This window comes from Haemorhous mexicanus, chromosome 35, assembly GCF_027477595.1.
Source record: "Haemorhous mexicanus isolate bHaeMex1 chromosome 35, bHaeMex1.pri, whole genome shotgun sequence".
Taxonomy (NCBI): domain Eukaryota; kingdom Metazoa; phylum Chordata; class Aves; order Passeriformes; family Fringillidae; genus Haemorhous; species Haemorhous mexicanus.
This window is the reverse complement of record NC_082375.1, coordinates 766244-786013: the sequence shown is the minus strand read 5'-3', so window position 1 is coordinate 786013 and position 19770 is coordinate 766244. Positions and strand designations below refer to the sequence as shown.

General features: G+C 60.8%; 2 protein-coding genes across 2 annotated transcripts; both read right to left on the bottom strand.

The window, feature by feature from the left end:
* Positions 1–1398: 1398 nt before the first annotated feature.
* Positions 1399–10095, bottom strand: SLC22A6 (solute carrier family 22 member 6). Its single transcript, XM_059872315.1, has 10 exons — positions 9730–10095; positions 9197–9297; positions 8684–8838; positions 8075–8243; positions 6704–6827; positions 6249–6364; positions 5908–6122; positions 5575–5683; positions 5278–5481; positions 1399–1492 (listed from the first exon to the last, which is right to left on the bottom strand). Exons 1-10 carry the CDS (start codon positions 10093–10095, stop codon positions 1399–1401), a joined length of 1653 nt encoding a protein of 550 aa, XP_059728298.1.
* A 695-nt stretch (positions 10096–10790) lies between these two features.
* On the bottom strand, positions 10791–16621 carry LOC132341107 (solute carrier family 22 member 6-A-like). The gene is made up of 10 exons (XM_059872400.1): positions 15968–16621; positions 14715–14818; positions 14410–14564; positions 14023–14191; positions 13816–13939; positions 13618–13733; positions 12713–12927; positions 12368–12476; positions 12062–12265; positions 10791–11424 (listed from the first exon to the last, which is right to left on the bottom strand). Exons 1-10 carry the CDS (start codon positions 16580–16582, stop codon positions 11343–11345), a joined length of 1893 nt encoding a protein of 630 aa, XP_059728383.1. The 5' UTR covers positions 16583–16621; the 3' UTR covers positions 10791–11342.
* Positions 16622–19770: the final 3149 nt, after the last annotated feature.

Genomic DNA, 19770 nt, shown 5'->3' with positions numbered 1-19770 from the left:
GGGAGGTCAGGGGATGGCCAGAGGGAGGTCAGGGGATGGACAGAGGGAGGTCAGGGGATGGACAAAGGATGGTCAGGGGATGGCCAAAGGGTGGTCAGGGGATGGCCAGAGGGTGGTCAGGGGATGGACAGAGGGTGGTCAGGGGATGGACAGAGGGTGGTCAGGGGATGGACAGAGGGAGGTCAGGGGATGGACAGACCCAGGGATGGACAGAGGGAGGTCAGGGGATGGACAGTCCCAGGGATGGACAGAGGGAGGTCAGGGGATGGACAGACCCAGGGATGGACAGAGGGAGGTCAGGGGATGGACAGAGGGAGGTCAGGGGATGGCCAGAGGGAGGTCAGGGGATGGCCAGAGGTCAGGGGATGGCCAAAGGATGGTCAGGGGATGGACAGAGGGAGGTCAGGGGATGGACAGAGGGTGGTCAGGGGATGGACAGAGGGAGGTCAGGGGATGGACAAAGGATGGTCAGGGGATGGCCAAAGGGTGGTCAGGGGATGGACAGACCCAGGGATGGCCAGAGGGAAGTCAGGGGATGGCCAGAGGGTGGTCAGGGGATGGACAGAGGGTGGTCAGGGGATGGACAAACCCAGGGATGGCCAGAGGGAGGTCAGGGGATGGACAGAGGGAGGTCAGGGGATGGACAGAGGGAGGTCAGGGGACGGACAGCACCAGGGATGGACAGAGGGTGGTCGGGGGATGGCCAGAGGGAGGTCAGGGGATGGCCAGAGGGAGGTCAGGGGATGGCCAGAGGGAGGTCAGGGGATGGCCAGAGGGAGGTCAGGGGATGGACAGACCCAGGGATGGACAGAGGGAGGTCAGGGGATGGACAGACCCAGGGATGGACAGAGGGAGGGGTCAGGAGATGTCAGGGATGGTTTGGGTGGTCAGCGGAGGGACGGCCAAGGGGTGACCAAGGGGGGGAGGGAGGAGGATGAGGGTTGGCCCCAGGGGTGGAGGAAGGACATGGGGTGGGCAAGGATGGATGGAGGAAAGTGGATGGTCTCCAGAACAGCACGAGGACCCTCTATTGATCACCTATTGATTGTTCAATCAATCAATCAATCAATCATCAATTTATTGGTCTGTCAGATGGATCCACTGATGTGTTGATGGATTGATCCATCCCTTGATCAATGGATTTATCTATCAGTCTGATTGATCAATCTTCTGACCAGTCTATCAACCTATTGATCTCCGTTATCTATCTATTGATAGATCAGTCTATCAATCTGTCTCTCTGATCGATCAATATACTGATCTATTTTCTATTCATCAATCCACCTATCACAATCACTCTCACTCTATTGATCAATCAATCAATCAATCAATCACTGATCATTTCTTTCTCTCCCCCCATCCCTTCCCAATCAATCAATAAATCAATCAATCAATCCATCAATCAATCCTCTCTCCCCCGTCCCACCAAACCCTCACGATCAATCCATCCCCACCTGCTCTCCTCTTCCTCCTCCTCCTCCTCCTCCTCCTCCTCCTCTCCCTCGGCCGCTCCCAGGCTCCGGCTCGGACTCTCAGGACTGTCCGGGCTCTCCGGCCGTCCCTCTGTCCGTCCGTCCCTCTGTCCCTCTGGCCGCCCCTCCCTCGGCCCCGCCCCCCCGGCCCCTCCTTCACCCCCGGCCAATCGATCAATCCATGGATCAATGGATTTCTCTGCTCTCTCTGCCCGTTCATTGATCCTTAGCCTATCAGCAAATCGATTTTCTGCTGATAATCAATGTATTGATCGATCTATTGGTCCCCTGCCAGTCGATCCAGTGAGTTCTTTCTCTGTTGATAAATTATTGATCACTAGACTCCCCTTATCTATAACAGGTTGATCATAATTAGTCCATGATCTCTTTCTGTATTAGTTTATTGATCCATATGTTTCTGTTATTGATCTATTGAGATATTGATTGATCTGTTTATCTATTGATGGCTTGATCAATCAATCTATTGATCTAGAGGGATCTCCATTGATCCATCTGTTAGCCTGGGTATCTCCAGTACCAATAAATTGATCTCTAATCTGTTATTGATCATCCAATTGGTCTCTATTTTTCTATTGATGAATCTATTGAACCACAATCGACCAATCAGAATAATGATCTCCTTCTCCATCAATCCTTCTAATGATCCAGTTATTGATTTATGATCTATTGATCAACGTATTGATCTTAACCTCTCTATTGATCAGTCTCTTGGCCTGTAATCTTCCTATTGATTGATTTGTTAACCTTCAATTGCTCTCTTGATGGATTTGTCGACCTTTAGTTCCTCTACTGGTTCATTTATTTATTTCAGTCTCTCTATTGATCAGCCTCCTGACCCATAATCTCTCTATTGATCAGCCCTTCTCTCCATCGATCCATCTGCTGATCTTTGATCTCTCTCCTGACCCATCGATCTCCCTATTGATCACTCACCTGTCCGGCACTCCCGGTCACTCCCGGCCTCTCCCGGCACCAGATCCCGCTGCCCGGAGCCCTCGGCCGGCCGCTACCACCCCCCGGCCCCGCGGCTGCCCATGGCCCTGCCCTGCCCCCGGCTGGCCCCGCTCCTATTTAAGGCCACCCCGGTCCCGGTTAACGTTTGACTCCGGACCCGCCATGGATCGGTGGAGACGCTCCCGGGGCGGAAACGCCGGCGCCGACCACGCCGGGCCCGCCCGGGACACCCAGGGGCTGCCCCTCCATCCCACCCTACCCATCCTCTTCCTCGCCCCGGGAGCCCCCAGGCCCCGGCAGATGGGGACCCCCGGCCCCCTCCGGCCCGTTCCGCCCCTCCGGGGTGGATCATTGATGAGACAAAGTCCCGGGGGCCCTGAACCGCATCGTGGGAGCCCCTTGGACCCCGGGCAGGAGGGCGGCGGGGGCAGCGGGGCGTGGGCGGGATGGGGGGCACGTGGGGGGGACGGGGGGAGCCGGACACCCGGATTGGCACCAGGTGGGTGTGAGGACACGTGGATCCTCGGGATCTCTGGCTCCTGGGGACTTCTGGGACATCCGGGTCTGTGACATCTCTGTGCCCTCAGAATGTCGGGATCCTTGGGATGCCCGGGCGCTCTGGATCCCTGCGATCCTGATCCCCGGGCACGCAGGGTTCCGAGTCCTTGGTCCTGGGGATTCCTGGTTCTTTGGGATCCCTGAGCCCTCAAGATCCCCGAGCTCTTGGGATGTCTGTGCCTGGTTCATGCGTCCCTAGGATCCAAACACCTGAGTCCTTGGGATCTGGGTCTTTGGGGTGTCCAGGAATGGGGTCTGTGGCTCCTTGGGACCCCTGGGGACCCGGACATGGGGATTCTTGGGGTGCCCAATCCCCGGCATCCCCAATCCTCGGGATCCCCTATCCCTGGGGTCTCCAATCCCCTGATCTGGGAGATCCCCAGTCCCCGGGATCCCCAACCCCCAGGATCCCCGATCCCCGGGATCCCTGATCCTCGGGATCCCGGATCCTTCCCGCACTCTCTCCCGGCATTGTCCATCCCCGGCAGCTCCGGCCGAGGGGGAGGGGCCGGGGGGTCCCGCGGTGCCGAGGCCACTGTTTCCCGCTGGCTCCCGTGTTTTCCTTCGGGGCGGGACCGGTCCGGCTGTGCGGGACCCCCCGCGGCCGTGGGAAAACAACCCCCACCCCGCCCCGCCCCCACCCCACCGGCCGCATTTCACACGAGCTTTGCTTTTATTGTTTTTTATTCCAGCACGGCCGATCCGTCCTCAATGCAGCGATTTGGGGGGGCCCAGCGTCCCCCCCACTCTGCAGGGAGGAGGCGGCCGGGTCCTTGTGGTCACTGCTGTTCCTTTGGGGGGTTTGAACCCCCTCCACCCCCCAAATCCGGCTCATTCATCCGGCGGGAGCATCGAGGGCTGGGGATTTTGGGGATCCCCCGGTGGGGGGTGGCACTAATGGGGCCCTGTGGAGTTGCTGGACGGGGTGGGCTGGAGCAGGACCTGGAGATGCTGGGATTCGTCCTTCTGGGATTGTGTCCTGGTGGGGAGGGCAGGGTGAGGGGAGGGTTGGAGAGAACAGGGGGGTTTTGTGGTGCTGGTCCATCCATAATCCATCCATGATCCGTCCATGATCCATTCATCCATCCATCCATCCATCACCCATCATCCATCCATCCATCCATCCACGATCCATCCATGATCCATTCATCCATCCATCCATCCATCCATCCTCCATCCATCATCCATCATCCATCCATCATTCCATTCATCATTCCATCCATCCATCCTCCATCCATCATCCATCATCCATCCATCATTCCATTCATCATTCCATCCATCCATCCATCATCCATCATCCATCCATCATCCATCCATCCATCCATCATCCATCCATCATCCATCCATCCATCCATCCATCCATCCATCCATCATCCATCCATCCATCCATCCATCCATCCTCCATCCATCATCCATCATCCATCCAGCATCCATCCATCCATCCATCCATCCATCCATCATCCATCCATCCATCATCCATCCATCCATCCATCCATCATCCATCATCCATCCATCATCCATCCATCCATCCATCCATCATCCATCCCTCCATCCATCCATCCATCCGTCCATCCATCCATCATCCATCCATCCATCATCCATCATCCATCCATCATCCATCCATCCATCCATCCATCCATCCATCCTCCATCCATCCATCATCCATCCATCATCCATCCATCATCCATCCATCCATCCATCCATCCATCCATCCATCCATCCATCCATCATCCATCCATCCATCCATCCATCCATCCTCCATCCATCATCCATCATCCATCCAGCATCCATCCATCCATCCATCCATCCATCCATCCATCCATCATCCATCCATCCATCATCCATCCATCATCCATCCATCATCCATCCATCCATCCATCCATCATCCATCCTCCATCCATCCATCATCCATCCATCATCCATCCATCATCCATCCATCCATCCATCCATCCATCCATCCATCCATCCATCATCCATCCATCCATCATCCATCCATCATCCATCCATCATCCATCCATCCATCCATCCATCATCCATCCATCCATCCATCCATCATCCATCCATCATCCATCCATCCATCATCCATCCATCCATCCATCCATCATCCATCCATCCATCCATCCTCCATCCATCCATCCATCCATCCATCCATCCATCCATCCATCCCTCCACCCCCACGTTCAACCACGTTCTCCACCTCTGTCCCTCCCCATCCTCCATCCCATCCCACCGCCCATCCCCTCCCCTCATCCCGGCTCCTCTCCAGCCCCACCTTCCCTCCACCTCCTGCACGGTCTCGGGCAGGGCCAGGTTCCGTGTCTCGGGCAGGAAGGTGGCCACCAGCCCCGACACCATGGGCGCGGCGCCGTAGATGATGAAGGGCAGCGCCGGGAACAGCTCGCCCACCATCTTCACCAGGGGGGCCATGATGCTGCCCAGCCGCGACATGGTGTTGGCCAAGCCCATGCCCGTCTGCCTGTGGGACACGCACAGCTCCCGAGGCCACCTGAGGCCACCTGAGGCCACCTGAGGCCACCTGAGGGACCACCCGGCCACGCCCCCTCCTTACCGGATCACCGTGGGGTAGAGCTCGCCCGTGTAGAGGAAGACGCAGTTGAAGGACGCGGCCAAACAACCTTTCCCAAAGACGGCCAGGGCTGTCCGGAGCGTCCGGAGGTCTGCGGGGACAGTGGGACACCCGGGAGACACCTCAGTGTCCCCACTTGGGCTGAGCTCACTCGTCAAGAGAAGCCCCCAAACACCAGGATTTGGGGCAAATCCCCCATAAAAAGTTAAAATGACCCAACCTGGGGGTTCCATCAACGGGCTGAGCTCGTCTGGGCCCTCCCAGGGAGGTTGGGTGGAGATGAGGGGACGCCACTGCCACCACCCCCGGCCTCACCTCGTGGCACCAAGACGTTGGCCAGGATGGCCAAGCCGGCCAGGATGAGGGTGATGGCCTGGGTGAAGCGGCGCCCCACGTAGGTGATGGTGAGGATGGACATCAGCTTGGCCGGGATGTCCACGGCGCCGAAGATCAGCTGGATCACGTAGATGTTGAACTCAAAGTTCTGCAGGTCCATGGCCAGCCCGTAGTAGGCGAAGCTGGTGGAGAACCTGGTCCACGAGGGGGGAGAGGCGGTGAAATGTCACCTGTGGGGAGGTGTGGGGTGGCACGGGGGGGTCAAGGACGTGGAGGGGGATGGACAACCACCCACTGGTGTCCTCCATCGCCGGCCGTACCACACGAAGCAGAGGCAGAAGGAGATGCGGCGCAGGACCGGCGTCCGGACCAGGTCAACCACGGTGTGGCGGGTCTTTGACGACGTCATCTCCTTCTCCATGTGGGACTTCAGGGTCTGGAGGGACAGGGGGGGCTCTGGGATGGGGGTGGGGCACTGGGGACCCTCTTGAACCTGGGCAGGTTTGGGCGGGATGGGTGGAAAAGGGGAAGGGGGGTGGTGGGTGGGTGGTGGGATGGAGGTGGTGGTGAGGGGATGGAAGGGATGGGCAGAGGTGGAGGAGATGGAGATGATGGACGTCACTGAGATGATGGAGATGACTGGATGGCTGGACAGGGTGCGTAAGGGGTGATGGACACCAGTGACCATGGATGGACAGCTGTCCAAGGGGTGGATTCGAGGGACACCAATAAAACACCCCAGGGACACCCTGGGGGACCCCACGGAGCCTTTTACTTCTATGTCGAGCTTGTCCCCTTCCTCCTTCTTCCCGTTGATCCTGGCCACCTTCTGGAGCTCCCGCAGGGCCTGGTGGGGCCTCCCCACCATGACGAGCCACCGCGCTGACTCCGTCAGCCACCTGTGCGGGAGGGGACGGGCAGGAGCCCAAGCATTGTCACTGTCCCACCGCCATGCCACCAACAACGTCCCCCGTCCCTCTGGTCATCACGCCGTGTCCCCACTGTCCACCCAGCTGTTCCTGGATGTTCTCTTTACCCAGCTCTGCTCTCACCTTTCCTTCTGCCCACCTGTCCACGCACCCCCAACTGCTCCATCCATGCCACCAACCTTCCATCAAGCCAAAACTCCAGCTGTCCGTCCCCCATCCATCCATCCCTACCTCCACATGTCTGTCTCTGCTTCCCATCCCACCATCCATCCATCCATCCATCCATCCATCCATCCATCCATCCCTCATCCATCCATCAACCATCCATCCATCCATCCATCCATCCATCCATCCATCCATCATCCATCCATCCATCCATCCATCATCCATCCATCCATCCATCCATCCATCCATCCATCATCCATCCATCCATCCGTCCATCCATCCATCATCCATCCATCATCCATCCATCAACCATCCATCATCCATCATCCATCCATCATCCATCCATCATCCATCATCCATCCATCATCCATCCATCATCCATTCATCCATCTATCATCCATCCATCCATCCATCCATCATCCATCCATCATCCATCCATCATCCATCCATCATCCATCCATCCATCCATCCATCCATCCATCCATCCCTCCATCATCCATCCATCCATCCATCCATCATCCATCCATCCATCCATCCATCCATCCATCCATCAACCATCCATCATCCATCATCCATCCATCATCCATCCATCATCCATCCATCCATCCATCCATCCATCCATCCATCCATCATCCATCCATCCATCCATCATCCATCCCTCCATCCATCATCCATCCATCCATCCATCCATCAACCATCCATCATCCATCCATCCATCCATCCATCCATCCATCCATCCATCCATCCATCATCCATCCATCATCCATCCATCCATCCATCCATCCATCCATCCATCCATCCATCCATCATCCATCCATCCCTCATCCATCCATCCATCCATCCATCCATCCATCCATCCATCCATCATCCATCCATCCCTCCATCCATCCATCCATCCATCATCCATCCATCCATCATCCATCCATCCATCATCCATCCATCCATCCATCATCCATCCATCCATCATCCATCCATCCATCCATCATCCATCCATCCATCATCCATCCATCCATCCATCATCCATCCACCCCTCCCTCCTTCCTCCTCCTCACCAGGAGTAGAGGAAGAAGCCAAAGAAGGGCAGGGACACCACGAGCTGCAGCCGGCGCCAGTCGGGGATGGCGAAGGCGACGCCGGCCAGCAGGAACTGCCCGGTGGTGTAGCAGTAGCCCATGAAGGTGCCCACCAGCGCCCGCATGTGTGTTGGCATCCACTCCAGCGCTGCAGGACATGGCACGTGGGCACCACCGGGGAGTGCCCACCTGCACCCCAGGGCATGGGGAGACCACCAGGGTGGTGCCCAGGGGACATGGAGACCACCAGGGTGGTGCCCAGGGGACATGGAGACCACCAGGATGGTGCCCAGGGGACATGGAGACCACCAGGGTGGTGCCCAGGGGACATGGAGACCACCAGGGTGGTGCCCACAGGTAACCCAGGGGAACGTGGAGCCCAGAGCAGGTACTGGGGGGACACAGACCCACCGGTGCCAGGGGACACGGAGACCACCAGACAGGTCCCCACAGGGACAGGGGGGACATGGAGACGCCCAGGACGGTGCCTGGAGGACACGGACACCACCGGGATGGTTCCCACAGGTTCAGGGGGGACACAGAGCCCACCCAGGTGGGTGGCCAGGGCAGGTGCCGGGGGGGACGTACAGAGGGAGACGCTGTTGAGGACGATGCCCGAGAAGGCCATGCCCGTCAGGAAGCGGAACAGGCAGTACACGGTGAAGGTGGGCGCGAAGGACGAGCAGGTGCCCATGGCGGCCATCTGCAGGTAGCACCAGGTGAGCACCGAGCGGCGGCCGAACCTGGGCAGGGAGGAGGAGGAGGAGCAGCAGCAGGGAGTGAGGATGAAGAAATGGGGGCAGAGGAGGAAGAGGAAGAGAAGGGGAGGAGAAAATGGAGAGGAGGAGGAGGAGACGAGAAGGTTGAAGAGGGGGGCAGGGGAAGGAAGAGGGGGTGAAGAGGAGAAAAAAGGGGTGAGGAAGAGGGGGAGGAGGGGCAAGAGAGGTGAGGAAGGTGAGGAAGAGGAGGGGTTGAGGAAAAAAAGGGGATGAGGAGGAAAAAGAGGGTGAGGAAGAGAAAGAGAAGGAAGGAATGAAGAGGAGGCAGAGAGGGTCAGAGGACCCCCCCGGTGCCACCCCACCTGCCTGCAGGGCCTCTCACCTGTCTGAGAGCCCCCCGAAGACGCCGCCCACCAGGACCCCGGCCATGTAGAGCGACTGCGCCAGCTGCTTGAGCCCCCGGGAGCTGCACACCAGGTCCCACTGCCGAGGGACGAGGACAAGGTGTGGGACAGAGATCAGGGTCCCCTCTGGCCCCCCAAACCCCCCAGAACGGCCGGTAAGGTCAACAAATGGCCAATGGAAAGGTGACCCTGAATGCTTGGCCCCCCTTGCCGGCATTGCAGTGGTTGGAAGGTCCATCCAAGGGTCCTGTGACCCCCTTGTGACCCCGTCGTGACCCTCTGTGACCCCCTGTGGATGGCCACCACCTCCCCATCCCTCCCTTCCCCTCCTGGGCCTTCCTGGCCTTGAGCGTCTCCACCAAAGGCTGAACGGGGAAGATGCTCCAGGTGGGAGAGGTCAATGCCGTGTTGGCAGCGCACCCTCGGTTGGTGCCTCCAGGTGGGACCCACCCACGGGATTGGGTGAAAAGCCCACCAGACCCCCCCCAAAACCCCACCACCACCATCCCACCTCCGTGATGATGGTGCTGGTGAAGACGCTGCGGTCGTAGGTCCAACCATCGCCGCACGGCTCCGTCTCCGGCCAGGAGCTGTTGGGCTCCGAGGCGTTGGCCTCCAAAAGCCACCACTGGGGCGTCACAAAGCGCCGGCACCGCTCCCCGCGGGGGACCCAGACCCTCAGCAGGGCCTCGGGGTCCAGGCCGCTGGCGTTGGCCTCCGGGCGCGGGCGGCACCGGTGGTCGCTGGTGGCGGCGGTGAAGTTCTGCAGGAGGTTGTGGCTGGCCATCATCAGCACGGGCAGGGACAGGAGCAGCACCGAGACCACCTGGAAGCGCCCCATGCCCCCCACGTGCTCCAGGAGGCTGGCGAAAGCCATCTCGCCACCACCGGGGCCGGGGAACGCCCCACAGCCATGCAGAGCCCCGGGTTTCAGGGGTTTCACCCCAAAAACGCCTCCCTGTCCCGCGCGGTGTCTCCCCTCCAGCAGCACCCAGGGGTGGTCTCCTATATAACCCGACCCAAGGGTGGTTTGGGTTAATGTTTGACATCTCCGGGGGGTTTTTGGTGGTTTTCCACCAGGAGAAGGCAAAAGTGCAGCGCAAAGGTGTCCAGGGGTAAAAAAAAAGTGGTTTTGGGGCAAAAGTCCCCCAAAGCGGGGCAAAACTGGAGCGATTTGGGGCAGGAAGACAAGGAATACCTCATTTATTTTAATTATTATTTCACAGCATTGCTTTTTCGAGGGGAAAAGTCATGTTTTGGAGAGGGGCTGTCCAGGAGGTTGGGTGGCATCAGGGTGGGCACCGCAGGCAGAGGAGGTCTCCTGGCACAGACCAATGTCCAGCCTTCGGTGGCGCTTTTGGGTTAAATTTTAGCGATTTCAGTGGTCAAAAGGCGACCGAAAGGTGCTGACAGAGGCGGCCCTGCCTGGGTCAGCGCATTCCCCGCCGGGGGTTAATTTTTGATGGGGAGTTGATGGGGCCAAGGGACACGTCAGGAATGGGAGCAAGGGCCAGGGTGGCTTCGGGGGACGGAAATCGGGGAAGGGGCACGGCGGAGGCACCGGGAGGGGGCGGGGTGGGATTCGGGAGCTCCTGGTGCTTCCCCAGCTTCTCTGGGATTTGGGGGACGCCTCTGCCAGGAGAAGAGTTGGTTTGGGGTTACTGAGGATTGTCCTGGTGATGGCCAGCGTGGTGTTCGTGGGGCCACTTTATGCCAAGGGACTTTGGGGACATGGTTCTTGGACGAGGTTATGAGGTGTCACTAAAAATGGGGGTCTTGGGTGCCACCTCATCGATGGACAAGGTTGTGGGGTGTCCTCCTGTGGAGATGACCTCCAAAAAAAGGGTCCTGAGTTGTCCCCTCATTGGAAGTGACCTCAGGGACAATTCTCGGGCACTGTCCCATGGGAGGTGACCTTGGACATGGTTGGGGGTGACCTGGGGGGGCACAGATAAGACCCCGAGACGTGTCCCCACCAGAGCTGTTTTATTCCTGCCCAGATGTCCTCACCCCAACAAGAGGTCACCAGTCACGGCCCAGGTCTCCCCCTCCAGCTGTGGGGACCCCTGGGGTGGTGGCCGCTGGTGGCCGGGGCTGGGGGGCTGTGCCCACCCCCAGGGTCCCTCAGGCCTCCTTCAGGGGGGGCCCGTCCTGGGGCTGGAGTGCGATCTTCTCCTTGGGGTCACCTGCTGGCTTCTGCTTGGTCCTGCAGGGAGGAGGAGGAGGAGGAGGAAGAGGAGGAGGAGGAGGAGGAGGAGGAGGAGGAGGAGGAGGGTCATGGTATAGGAAGAGTGGCCCAGGCCAAGCACTCAGCCAATCACAAAGCTCGTTCTTCTGCCAACGTCTCCATCCCCCGGTCCCTCAATGCAGCCAGGGGTCCCTTGACCCTGAACCTCTTCATGGCTGGGGTTGTCCATCATTGTCCATCATCAATCCGTTGTCCATCATCCATCCATCCATCATCCATCCATCCATCATCCATCCATCATCCATCCATCCATCATCCATCCATCATCCATCCCTCCATCATCCATCCATCATCCATCATCCATCCATCCATCCATCATCCATCATCCATCATCCATCATCCATCCATCCATCCATCATCCATCCATCATCCATCCATCCATCCATCCATCCATCCATCCATCCATCCATCCATCCATCATCCATCATCGATCCATCCATCCATCATCCATCATCCATCATCCATCATCCATCCATCCATCATCCATCATCCATCCATCCATCATCCATCCATCATCCATCCATCCATCACCCATCCATCCCTCCATCCATCCATCCATCCCTCCATCCATCACCTGCCCCCTCCCTGTACCCACCTGTTCTCCACCTCCTCGATGGTGTCGGGCAGGGGCGTGTTGAGGGTCTCGGGCAGGAACGCGGCCGCCACGGCTGCCACCACGGGGGCCACCCCGTAGACGGCGGGGGGGAGGAAGGGGTAGTACTCGTCCATCATCTTCACCAGCGGCGCCACGATGCCGCCCACGCGCGCCATGGTGCTGCCGAAGCCCAGCCCCGTCTGCCTGCGGCACCGGGAGGGTCACGGGGGGCACGGAGCGCCCCGGGGGTGTGCGGGGAGGGTGACGGGACCTGCCCCACCCTGGGGACGCGGGGTGGGGTGGTACCTGATGGGGGTGGGGTAGAGCTCGGTGGTGTAGAGGAAGACGCAGTTGAAGGAGGCGGACAGGCAGCCCTTGCCGATGACAGCCAGCGCCGTGCGCACCGTCTGCAGCTCTGCGGGGACACGGGGACACCGGGGCTCGGACACAGGGCGGGGCGACATGGGGACACCAGGGCTTGACCACCCCGTGGGGACACCTCGGGCAGGTGGGGATGGGGTAGGGAGGGAGGACGGAGGGATGGGGAGGTCGGTGGTTGGACACAGGGATGGAAACGTGGAGGAAGACACGAGACGAGCTGGGGACACTGGTGGCCAGAGTGATGGAGACCCCCTCCCCCTCCACACCCACCTGTGGGCACAAAGATGTTGGCCACGATGACCAGCCCCGCCAAGAACAAGGCCACCGTGAGCGAGAGCCGCCGGCCGACGTAGCTCAGGGACACCGTCACCACCACCTTGGCCGGGAAGTCAACGGCGCCGAAAATCACCTGGATGAGGTAAATGCTGACCCCGAAGTTCTGCAGGTCCATGGCCAAGCCGTAGTAGGAGAAACTGATGGAGAACCTGGAGCGAAGTGGGAGAGGGGGGACCTTGAGGTGACATCACCTTCCTGGACAGGATGGGATGGGGATGGCAGGTGGGGGAGGAGAGGGTGGGGAGGCAGTTGGATGGGTGGGGTCACTGGTTGGGTGTCCAGGTGTCCATCCTTCCCTTCATGCATCTGTGAGCCTGACCAGCCATGTGTCCATCTACCCTTCCATCCATCCATCCACCCATCCATCATCCATCCATCCATCATCCATCCATCTGTCCATCCATCCGTCCATCATCCATCCATCATCCATCCATCCGTCCATCATCCATCCATCCATCCATCCATCCATCCATCCATCATCCATCCATCATCCATCCATCCATCCATCCATCCATCCATCCATCCATCCATCCATCTGTCCATCCATCCATCCGTCCATCCATCCATCCATCCGTCCGTCCATCCATCCATCCATCCATCCATCATCCGTCCATCCATCCATCCATCATCCATCCATCCATCCATCCGTCCGTCCGTCCATCCATCCATCCATCCATCCATCATCCATCCATCCATCATCCGTCCGTCCATCCATCCATCCATCCATCCATCCATCCATCCATCATCCATCCATCCATCCATCCATCCATCCATCCGTCCATCCATCCGTCTGTCCGTCCGTCCATCCATCCATCCTTCCCTCCTCGCCCCAGCCCCACCAGACGATGGAGAGGCAGAAGAAGATGTGGCGGATCACGGGGGTCCGGACCAGGTCGGAGACGGTGTAGGAGGATTTCAGAGCTGCCAACTCCTCCTTCATGTTGGACTTCAACATCTGCGAGAGGGGAAGCGGGAGAGGTTGGGGAGGGGGCTGGAAACCACCCCCAGACCCCACCCCCAACACGGGGCCACCAGACCTCGACCGTGATCTTCTCCCCCTCCTCCCGGCGGTTGTTGAAGGTGGCCACGCGCTGCAGGACCTTCACCGCCCGGTCGGCCTTGCCCGACAGCACCAACCACCGCGCCGACTCCGCCAACCACCTGCAGCCAGCCAGGGGAAACTGAGGCACGGCCAGCACGCCCCCCGCCTCCCCACGGCCTCCCCGAGGAGCCCAACGTCCTACCAGGAGTAGAGGAGGAAGACGAAGAAGGGCAGGGAGACGGAGAGCTGGAGCCAGCGCCAGTGGGGGACGGCGTAGGCCACCCCGGCCAGGATGATCTGGCCCAGGGTGTAGGCGAAGCCGGTGATGGCCACGGTGATGGCGCGGTAGGGCGTGGGGATCCACTCCACCACTGCCAGGGACACGGGGACACGGCTCACTCGGGGTGTCCCCACAGAGCCGGGACCCTCCTGGTCAGTGCGGCCACCCCGGCGCGGTCAGACGTGTCCACACCGAGTGACCCCAGCGTGGCCACAGTGATGTCCTCGCTCATGGCCATTGTGTTGTCCCCCTCCATGGCCATGGCCATGTCCCCAGCCCTGACCACGGGCTGTCCCCGCGTCCCCTCACCCAGGCAGGCGATGCTGAGGCCGAAGCCGGACAGCGCCATCCCTCCAGCGAAGCGGAAGACGCAGTAGGAGGCGTAGTTGGGGGCGAAGGCCGTGCACGTCCCCATCACCCCCAGCTGCAGGTAGGACCACATCAACATGGCCTTGCGCCCAAACCTGCAACAGGAGCCACTGGGAGCCACTGGGAGCCACTGGGAGCCACTGGGAGCCACTGGGAGCCACTGGGAGCCACCAGGGATGAGCTGTCCAGAGCCCCACAGGGAAACTGAGGCACAGAGGGGTGGGGGGGGTCTCTGCTGCCTTTACCTGTCTGAGAGGCCCCCCAGGACCAGGGCGCCCACCAGGACCCCGGCCATGTAGATGGACTGGGCCATCTGCCGCAGCTGCCGGTAGCCACAGACCAGGTCCCACTGCCGGGACAGGGGGACATCTGTCAGAGTCAGTCTGTCTTTCTTCCTCTCCATCCACCCATCATCCATCATCCATCCATCCATCCATCCATCCATCCATCCATCCATCCATCCCTCCATCATCCATCCATCATCCATCCATCCATCATCCATCATCCATCCATCCATCCATCCATCCATCATCCATCCATCATCCATCCATCCATCCATCCATCCATCCATCCATCCATCCATCATCCATCCATCCATCCACCATCCATCCATCCATCATCCATCCATCATCCATCATCCATCCATCCATCATCCATCCATCCATCATCCATCCATCATCCATCCATCCATCATCCATCCATCATCCATCATCCATCCACCATCCATCCATCATCCGTCCATCATCCATCCATCATCCATCCATCATCCATCCATCCATCCATCCATCATCCATCCATCCATCATCCATCCATCCATCCATCATCCATCCATCCATCCATCCATCATCCATCCATCCATCATCCATCCATCCATCCATCCATCCATCCATCCATCCATCCATCATCCATCCATCCATCCATCATCCATCCATCCATCCATCCATCATCCATCCATCCATCATCCATCCATCCATCATCCATCCATCCATCCATCCATCCATCCATCATCCATCATCCATCATCCATCCATCCATCATCCATCCCTCCATCCATCCATCCATCCATCATCCATCCATCCATCCATCCATCCATCCATCCATCCATCATCCATCCATCCATCCATCCATCCATCCATCCATCCATCCATCCATCCATCCATCCATCATCCATCCATCATCCATCATCCATCCATCATCCATCCATCCATCCATCATCCATCATCCATCCATCATTCATCCATCCATCCATCCATCCATCCATCCATCATCCATCCATCCATCCCTCCATCCATCCATCCATCCATCCATCCATCCATCCATCCATCATCCATCATCCATCATCCACCCATCCATCATCCATCATCCATCCCTTGTCCCTCCCACCTCCCCCCAAATCCCACCCCCTCCCTCCCTCCCCCCGTCCCCACAGAGGTGTTGTCCCCCCCAAGGACACCGCGGTCACCTCCCCACCCTCCCTGTCCCCGTGTCCCCATCCCCACCTCGGTGACAATGGTGGACACGTAGATGCTGCGGTCGTAGTCCCAGCCGTCACGGCACGGCTCGGTGGCCCGGGGACCACCGGTGACATTGGCCACATAGCGCCGGCAGGACCCCAGGGTGACATCAGGGGACCCCAGGGTGCCATTGGACCACCCCAGCACGGCACCAGCGGGCCCCAGGGTGCCATTGGAGGACCCCCAGCTGGCATCAGCCTGGACACCGGTGCCATCGGGGGACCCCGCGGTGCCATCGAGTGTGACGTGGGTGGCACCGGGGCTGTGGACGCCACTGGGGGACCTCAGGGTGGCACCAGGTGACCCCAAGGTGCCACCAGGAGACTTCAGGGCGGTGTCGGCGCCTCTCAAGGTGTCACGAGGGGCCGCTGAGGTGGCATTGGGGGTGGCACCGGGCGGTGCTGGGGTGGCTCCGGGGCCAGCAGGGGTGGCGCTGGGGACAGCGGGGACACGGCAGCGGTGCGGGGGGACGGCGGCTGTGAAGTTCTGCAGCAGGTTGTGGCTGGCCATGAGCAGGATGGGCACTGCCAGCAGCGCCGTCTGCAGCACCTGGAACCGGCCCAGGCCCCCGACCTGCGCCAGCACCGCCCCGAACGGCATCACGGGGACACCGCCGGACACAGGGACACCGCCGGACAGAGGGACACCGCTGGACAGAGGGACACCGCCGGACACGGGGACACTGCCGGCCTGGGGACACTGCTGGCCTGGGGACACTGCTGGACAGAGGGACACTGCTGGCCTGGGGACACTGCTGGACACGGGGACACCGCCGGACACGGACACCGCCGGACACAGGGACACTGCCGGCCTGGGGACACCGCCGGACAGAGGGACACTGCTGGACACGGGGACACTGCTGGCCTGGGGACACTGCTGGACAGAGGGACACTGCTGGACACGGGGACACCGCCGGACAGAGGGACACTGCTGGACACAGGGACACTGCTGGACAGAGGGACACCGCTGGACACGGGGACACCGCTGGACAGAGGGACACTGCCGGCCTGGGGACACTGCTGGACAGAGGGACACTGCTGGACACGGGGACACTGCTGGCCTGGGGACACTGCTGGACAGAGGGACACTGCTGGACACAGGGACACCGCCAGACAGAGGGACACCGCCGGCCTGGGGACACTGCTGGACAGAGGGACACTGCTGGACACAGGGACACTGCCGGACACAGGGACACCACCGGACAGAGGGACACTGCTGGACAGAGGGACACTGCTGGCCTGGGGACACTGCCGGACAGAGGGACACTGCTGGACACAGGGACACTGCTGGACAGAGGGACACTGCTGGCCTGGGGACACTGCTGGACACGGGGACACTGCCAGACAGAGGGACACTGCTGGACACGGGGACACTGCCAGACAGAGGGACACCGCCGGCCTGGGGACACTGCTGGACAGAGGGACAATGCTGGACACAGGGACACTGCTGGCCTGGGGACACCGCCGGACACAGGGACACTGCTGGACACGGGGACACTGCTGGACAGAGGGACACTGCTGGCCTGGGGACACTGCCGGACACGGGGACACCGCCGGACAGAGGGACACTGCCGGCCTGGGGACACTGCTGGACAGAGGGACACTGCTGGACAGAGGGACACTGCCGGCCTGGGGACACTGCTGGACAGAGGGACACTGCTGGACAGAGGGACACCGCCGGACAGAGGGACACTGCTGGCCTGGGGACACCGCCGGACACGGGGACACTGCTGGTCTGGGGACACTGCCGGACAGAGGGACACTGCTGGACACAGGGACAACACTGGACACAGGGACAGTGTCACTCATGGGGACGGCAGCGCTCATGGGGACACTGCCACCTATGGGGACACCACAATCCATGGGGACACCACCAGCCATGGGGACATCAGTGGACACAGGGACACAGGCTTGGGGACACCCAAACACGGGGACAGCGTCACCCGTGGGGACACCACCACCCCCACTGGGACTTCATCAACTGAGGGGACACCACGAAACACAGGGACACTGGGGCCTGGGGACATCTTCACCCTGGGGACAGCAAGACACGAGACACAGGGACAGGGGGACACCAACACAGGGGACACCGCCACCCCCAGGGCCATGGGCACACGGGACAGGGAGGGGACACCACTGGCAGTGGGGACAGGGGACATGGGGACCCAGAGACTGCGAAGGGACACGGGGCAGGGGACGTGGTGGCCACTGGGGACGGTGTCACCACTTGCGTCACATGTCCCCAACCCCTCCTGATGTCCCCATCCCCTCCCAGCATGTCCCTGTCCCTGCTCCACCTCGGCGCAGCTCCCCAGGGATGGGGACATCCGGCCAGCTGTGACTCCGTGTCCCCAAGGTCCCCTCCCTGATGTCCCCAAACTCTCCCTGATGTCCCCACCATTCTCCACCATGTCCCCAACCTGTCCTATGCCCCCCCCCACCATGTCCCCAACCTGTCCCATGTCCCCTCTGGGATTTCCCCAATCCAACCCCCGGCCCCACCACACCCCCAGTGTCCCCAGCTTGTCCCAGGGTCCCCCCCATGATGTCCCCAACCCGTCCAATGTCCCCATCCCTCCCTAAGAGAAACCATGTCCCCAACCTCCCAACAATGTCCCCAACCCCTCCCTGGTGTCCCAACCCGATCCCGTGTCCCCCAAATGTCCCCACCCCATCCCATGACCCCCCCTGTCCCCCACAACCTGTCCCCACCTGTCCCCACCTGTCCTCCAGGTGCCGCCCCCATCCCGAGGTCCCCCCACTGTCCCCATCTGTTGTCCCCCCACCTTTGCTCCCCCAGACCCCACCTGTGCCCCTGTCCTGGGGTCCCCCAATTGTCCCTGTCCCCCTGTCCCTGTCCCCTGTCCCTGTCCCCCTGTCCCCCGTGTCCCACCTGCTCTCCCGGTGCTGGCCCTGTCCCGCTGTCCCTGTCCCTGTCCCTGTCCCGCTGTCCCTGTCCCGCTGTCCCTGTCCCTGTCCCTGTGTCCCTGTCCCTGTCCCTGTCCCCCTGTCCCCCGTGTCCCACCTGCTCTCCCGGTGCTGTCCCTGTCCCGCTGTCCCTGTCCCCCTGTCCCCTGTCCCCCGTGTCCCACCTGCTCTCCCGGTGCTGTCCCTGTCCCTGTCCCCTGTCCCCCGTGTCCCACCTGCTCTCCCGGTGCTGGCCCTGTCCCCTGTCCCCCGTGTCCCACCTGCTCTCCCGGTGCTGTCCCTGTCCCCTGTCCCCTGTCCCCCGTGTCCCACCTGCTCTCCCGGTGCTGTCCCTGTCCCCTGTCCCCTGTGCCCTGTCCCCGTGTCCCACCTGCTCTCCCGGTGCTGGCCCTGGCCCTGGCCGTGTCCCTGTCCCCGTCGCGGTCCCCGCGCTCTCTCCGTTACACAACGAGGCCAAAAGCGCCGCTTTTGGTGCCACCGGGATTAACGGGGGGGGGCGGCGGGGGGGGCGAATTCCAGCGCCGCGGGGGGGTCCGGACGCCGCTGGGTCCCCCCGCCCGCCCGCCCGGGGTCCCTGCGGCCCTATAGGGGACACCCCTATAGATCAGCACCCCCCGAGCCCCTCCCCACACTTAGGGACCCCCCCAACTGTTGGTGTCCCCCCTCCGGACCCCCCCAGCCCCGACAGACCCCCCCAGCCCCTACAGACCCCCCGAGCCCCTACAGAGCCCCCCCAGCCCCTACAGACCCCCCCAGCCCCTAAAGACCCCCCAGCCCCGACAGACCCCCCCAGCCCCTAAAGACCCCCCCAGCCCCGACAGACCCCCCCAGCCCCTAAAGACCCCCCAGCCCCGACAGACC

What these genes read in the sequence shown, in the direction of transcription:
- SLC22A6 (XM_059872315.1), bottom strand. Translation starts at nt 10,095, where the DNA reads ATGGCTTTCGCCAGCCTCCTGGAGCACGTGGGGGGCATGGGGCGCTTC. An exon ending in CCAGCACCATCATCACGGAG is followed by an intron (nt 9,298 to 9,729) that starts GTGGGATGGTGG and finishes GTCCCTCGGCAG; the next exon opens with TGGGACCTGGTGTGCAGCTC. An exon ending in CAACGTCTTGGTGCCACGAG is followed by an intron (nt 5,684 to 5,907) that starts GTGAGGCCGGGG and finishes CTGTCCCCGCAG; the next exon opens with ACCTCCGGACGCTCCGGACA.
- LOC132341107 (XM_059872400.1), bottom strand. Translation starts at nt 16,582, where the DNA reads ATGCCGTTCGGGGCGGTGCTGGCGCAGGTCGGGGGCCTGGGCCGGTTC. An exon ending in CAACATCTTTGTGCCCACAG is followed by an intron (nt 12,477 to 12,712) that starts GTGGGTGTGGAG and finishes GTGTCCCCGCAG; the next exon opens with AGCTGCAGACGGTGCGCACG. An exon ending in ATCGAGGAGGTGGAGAACAG is followed by an intron (nt 11,425 to 12,061) that starts GTGGGTACAGGG and finishes TCCTCCCTGCAG; the next exon opens with GACCAAGCAGAAGCCAGCAG.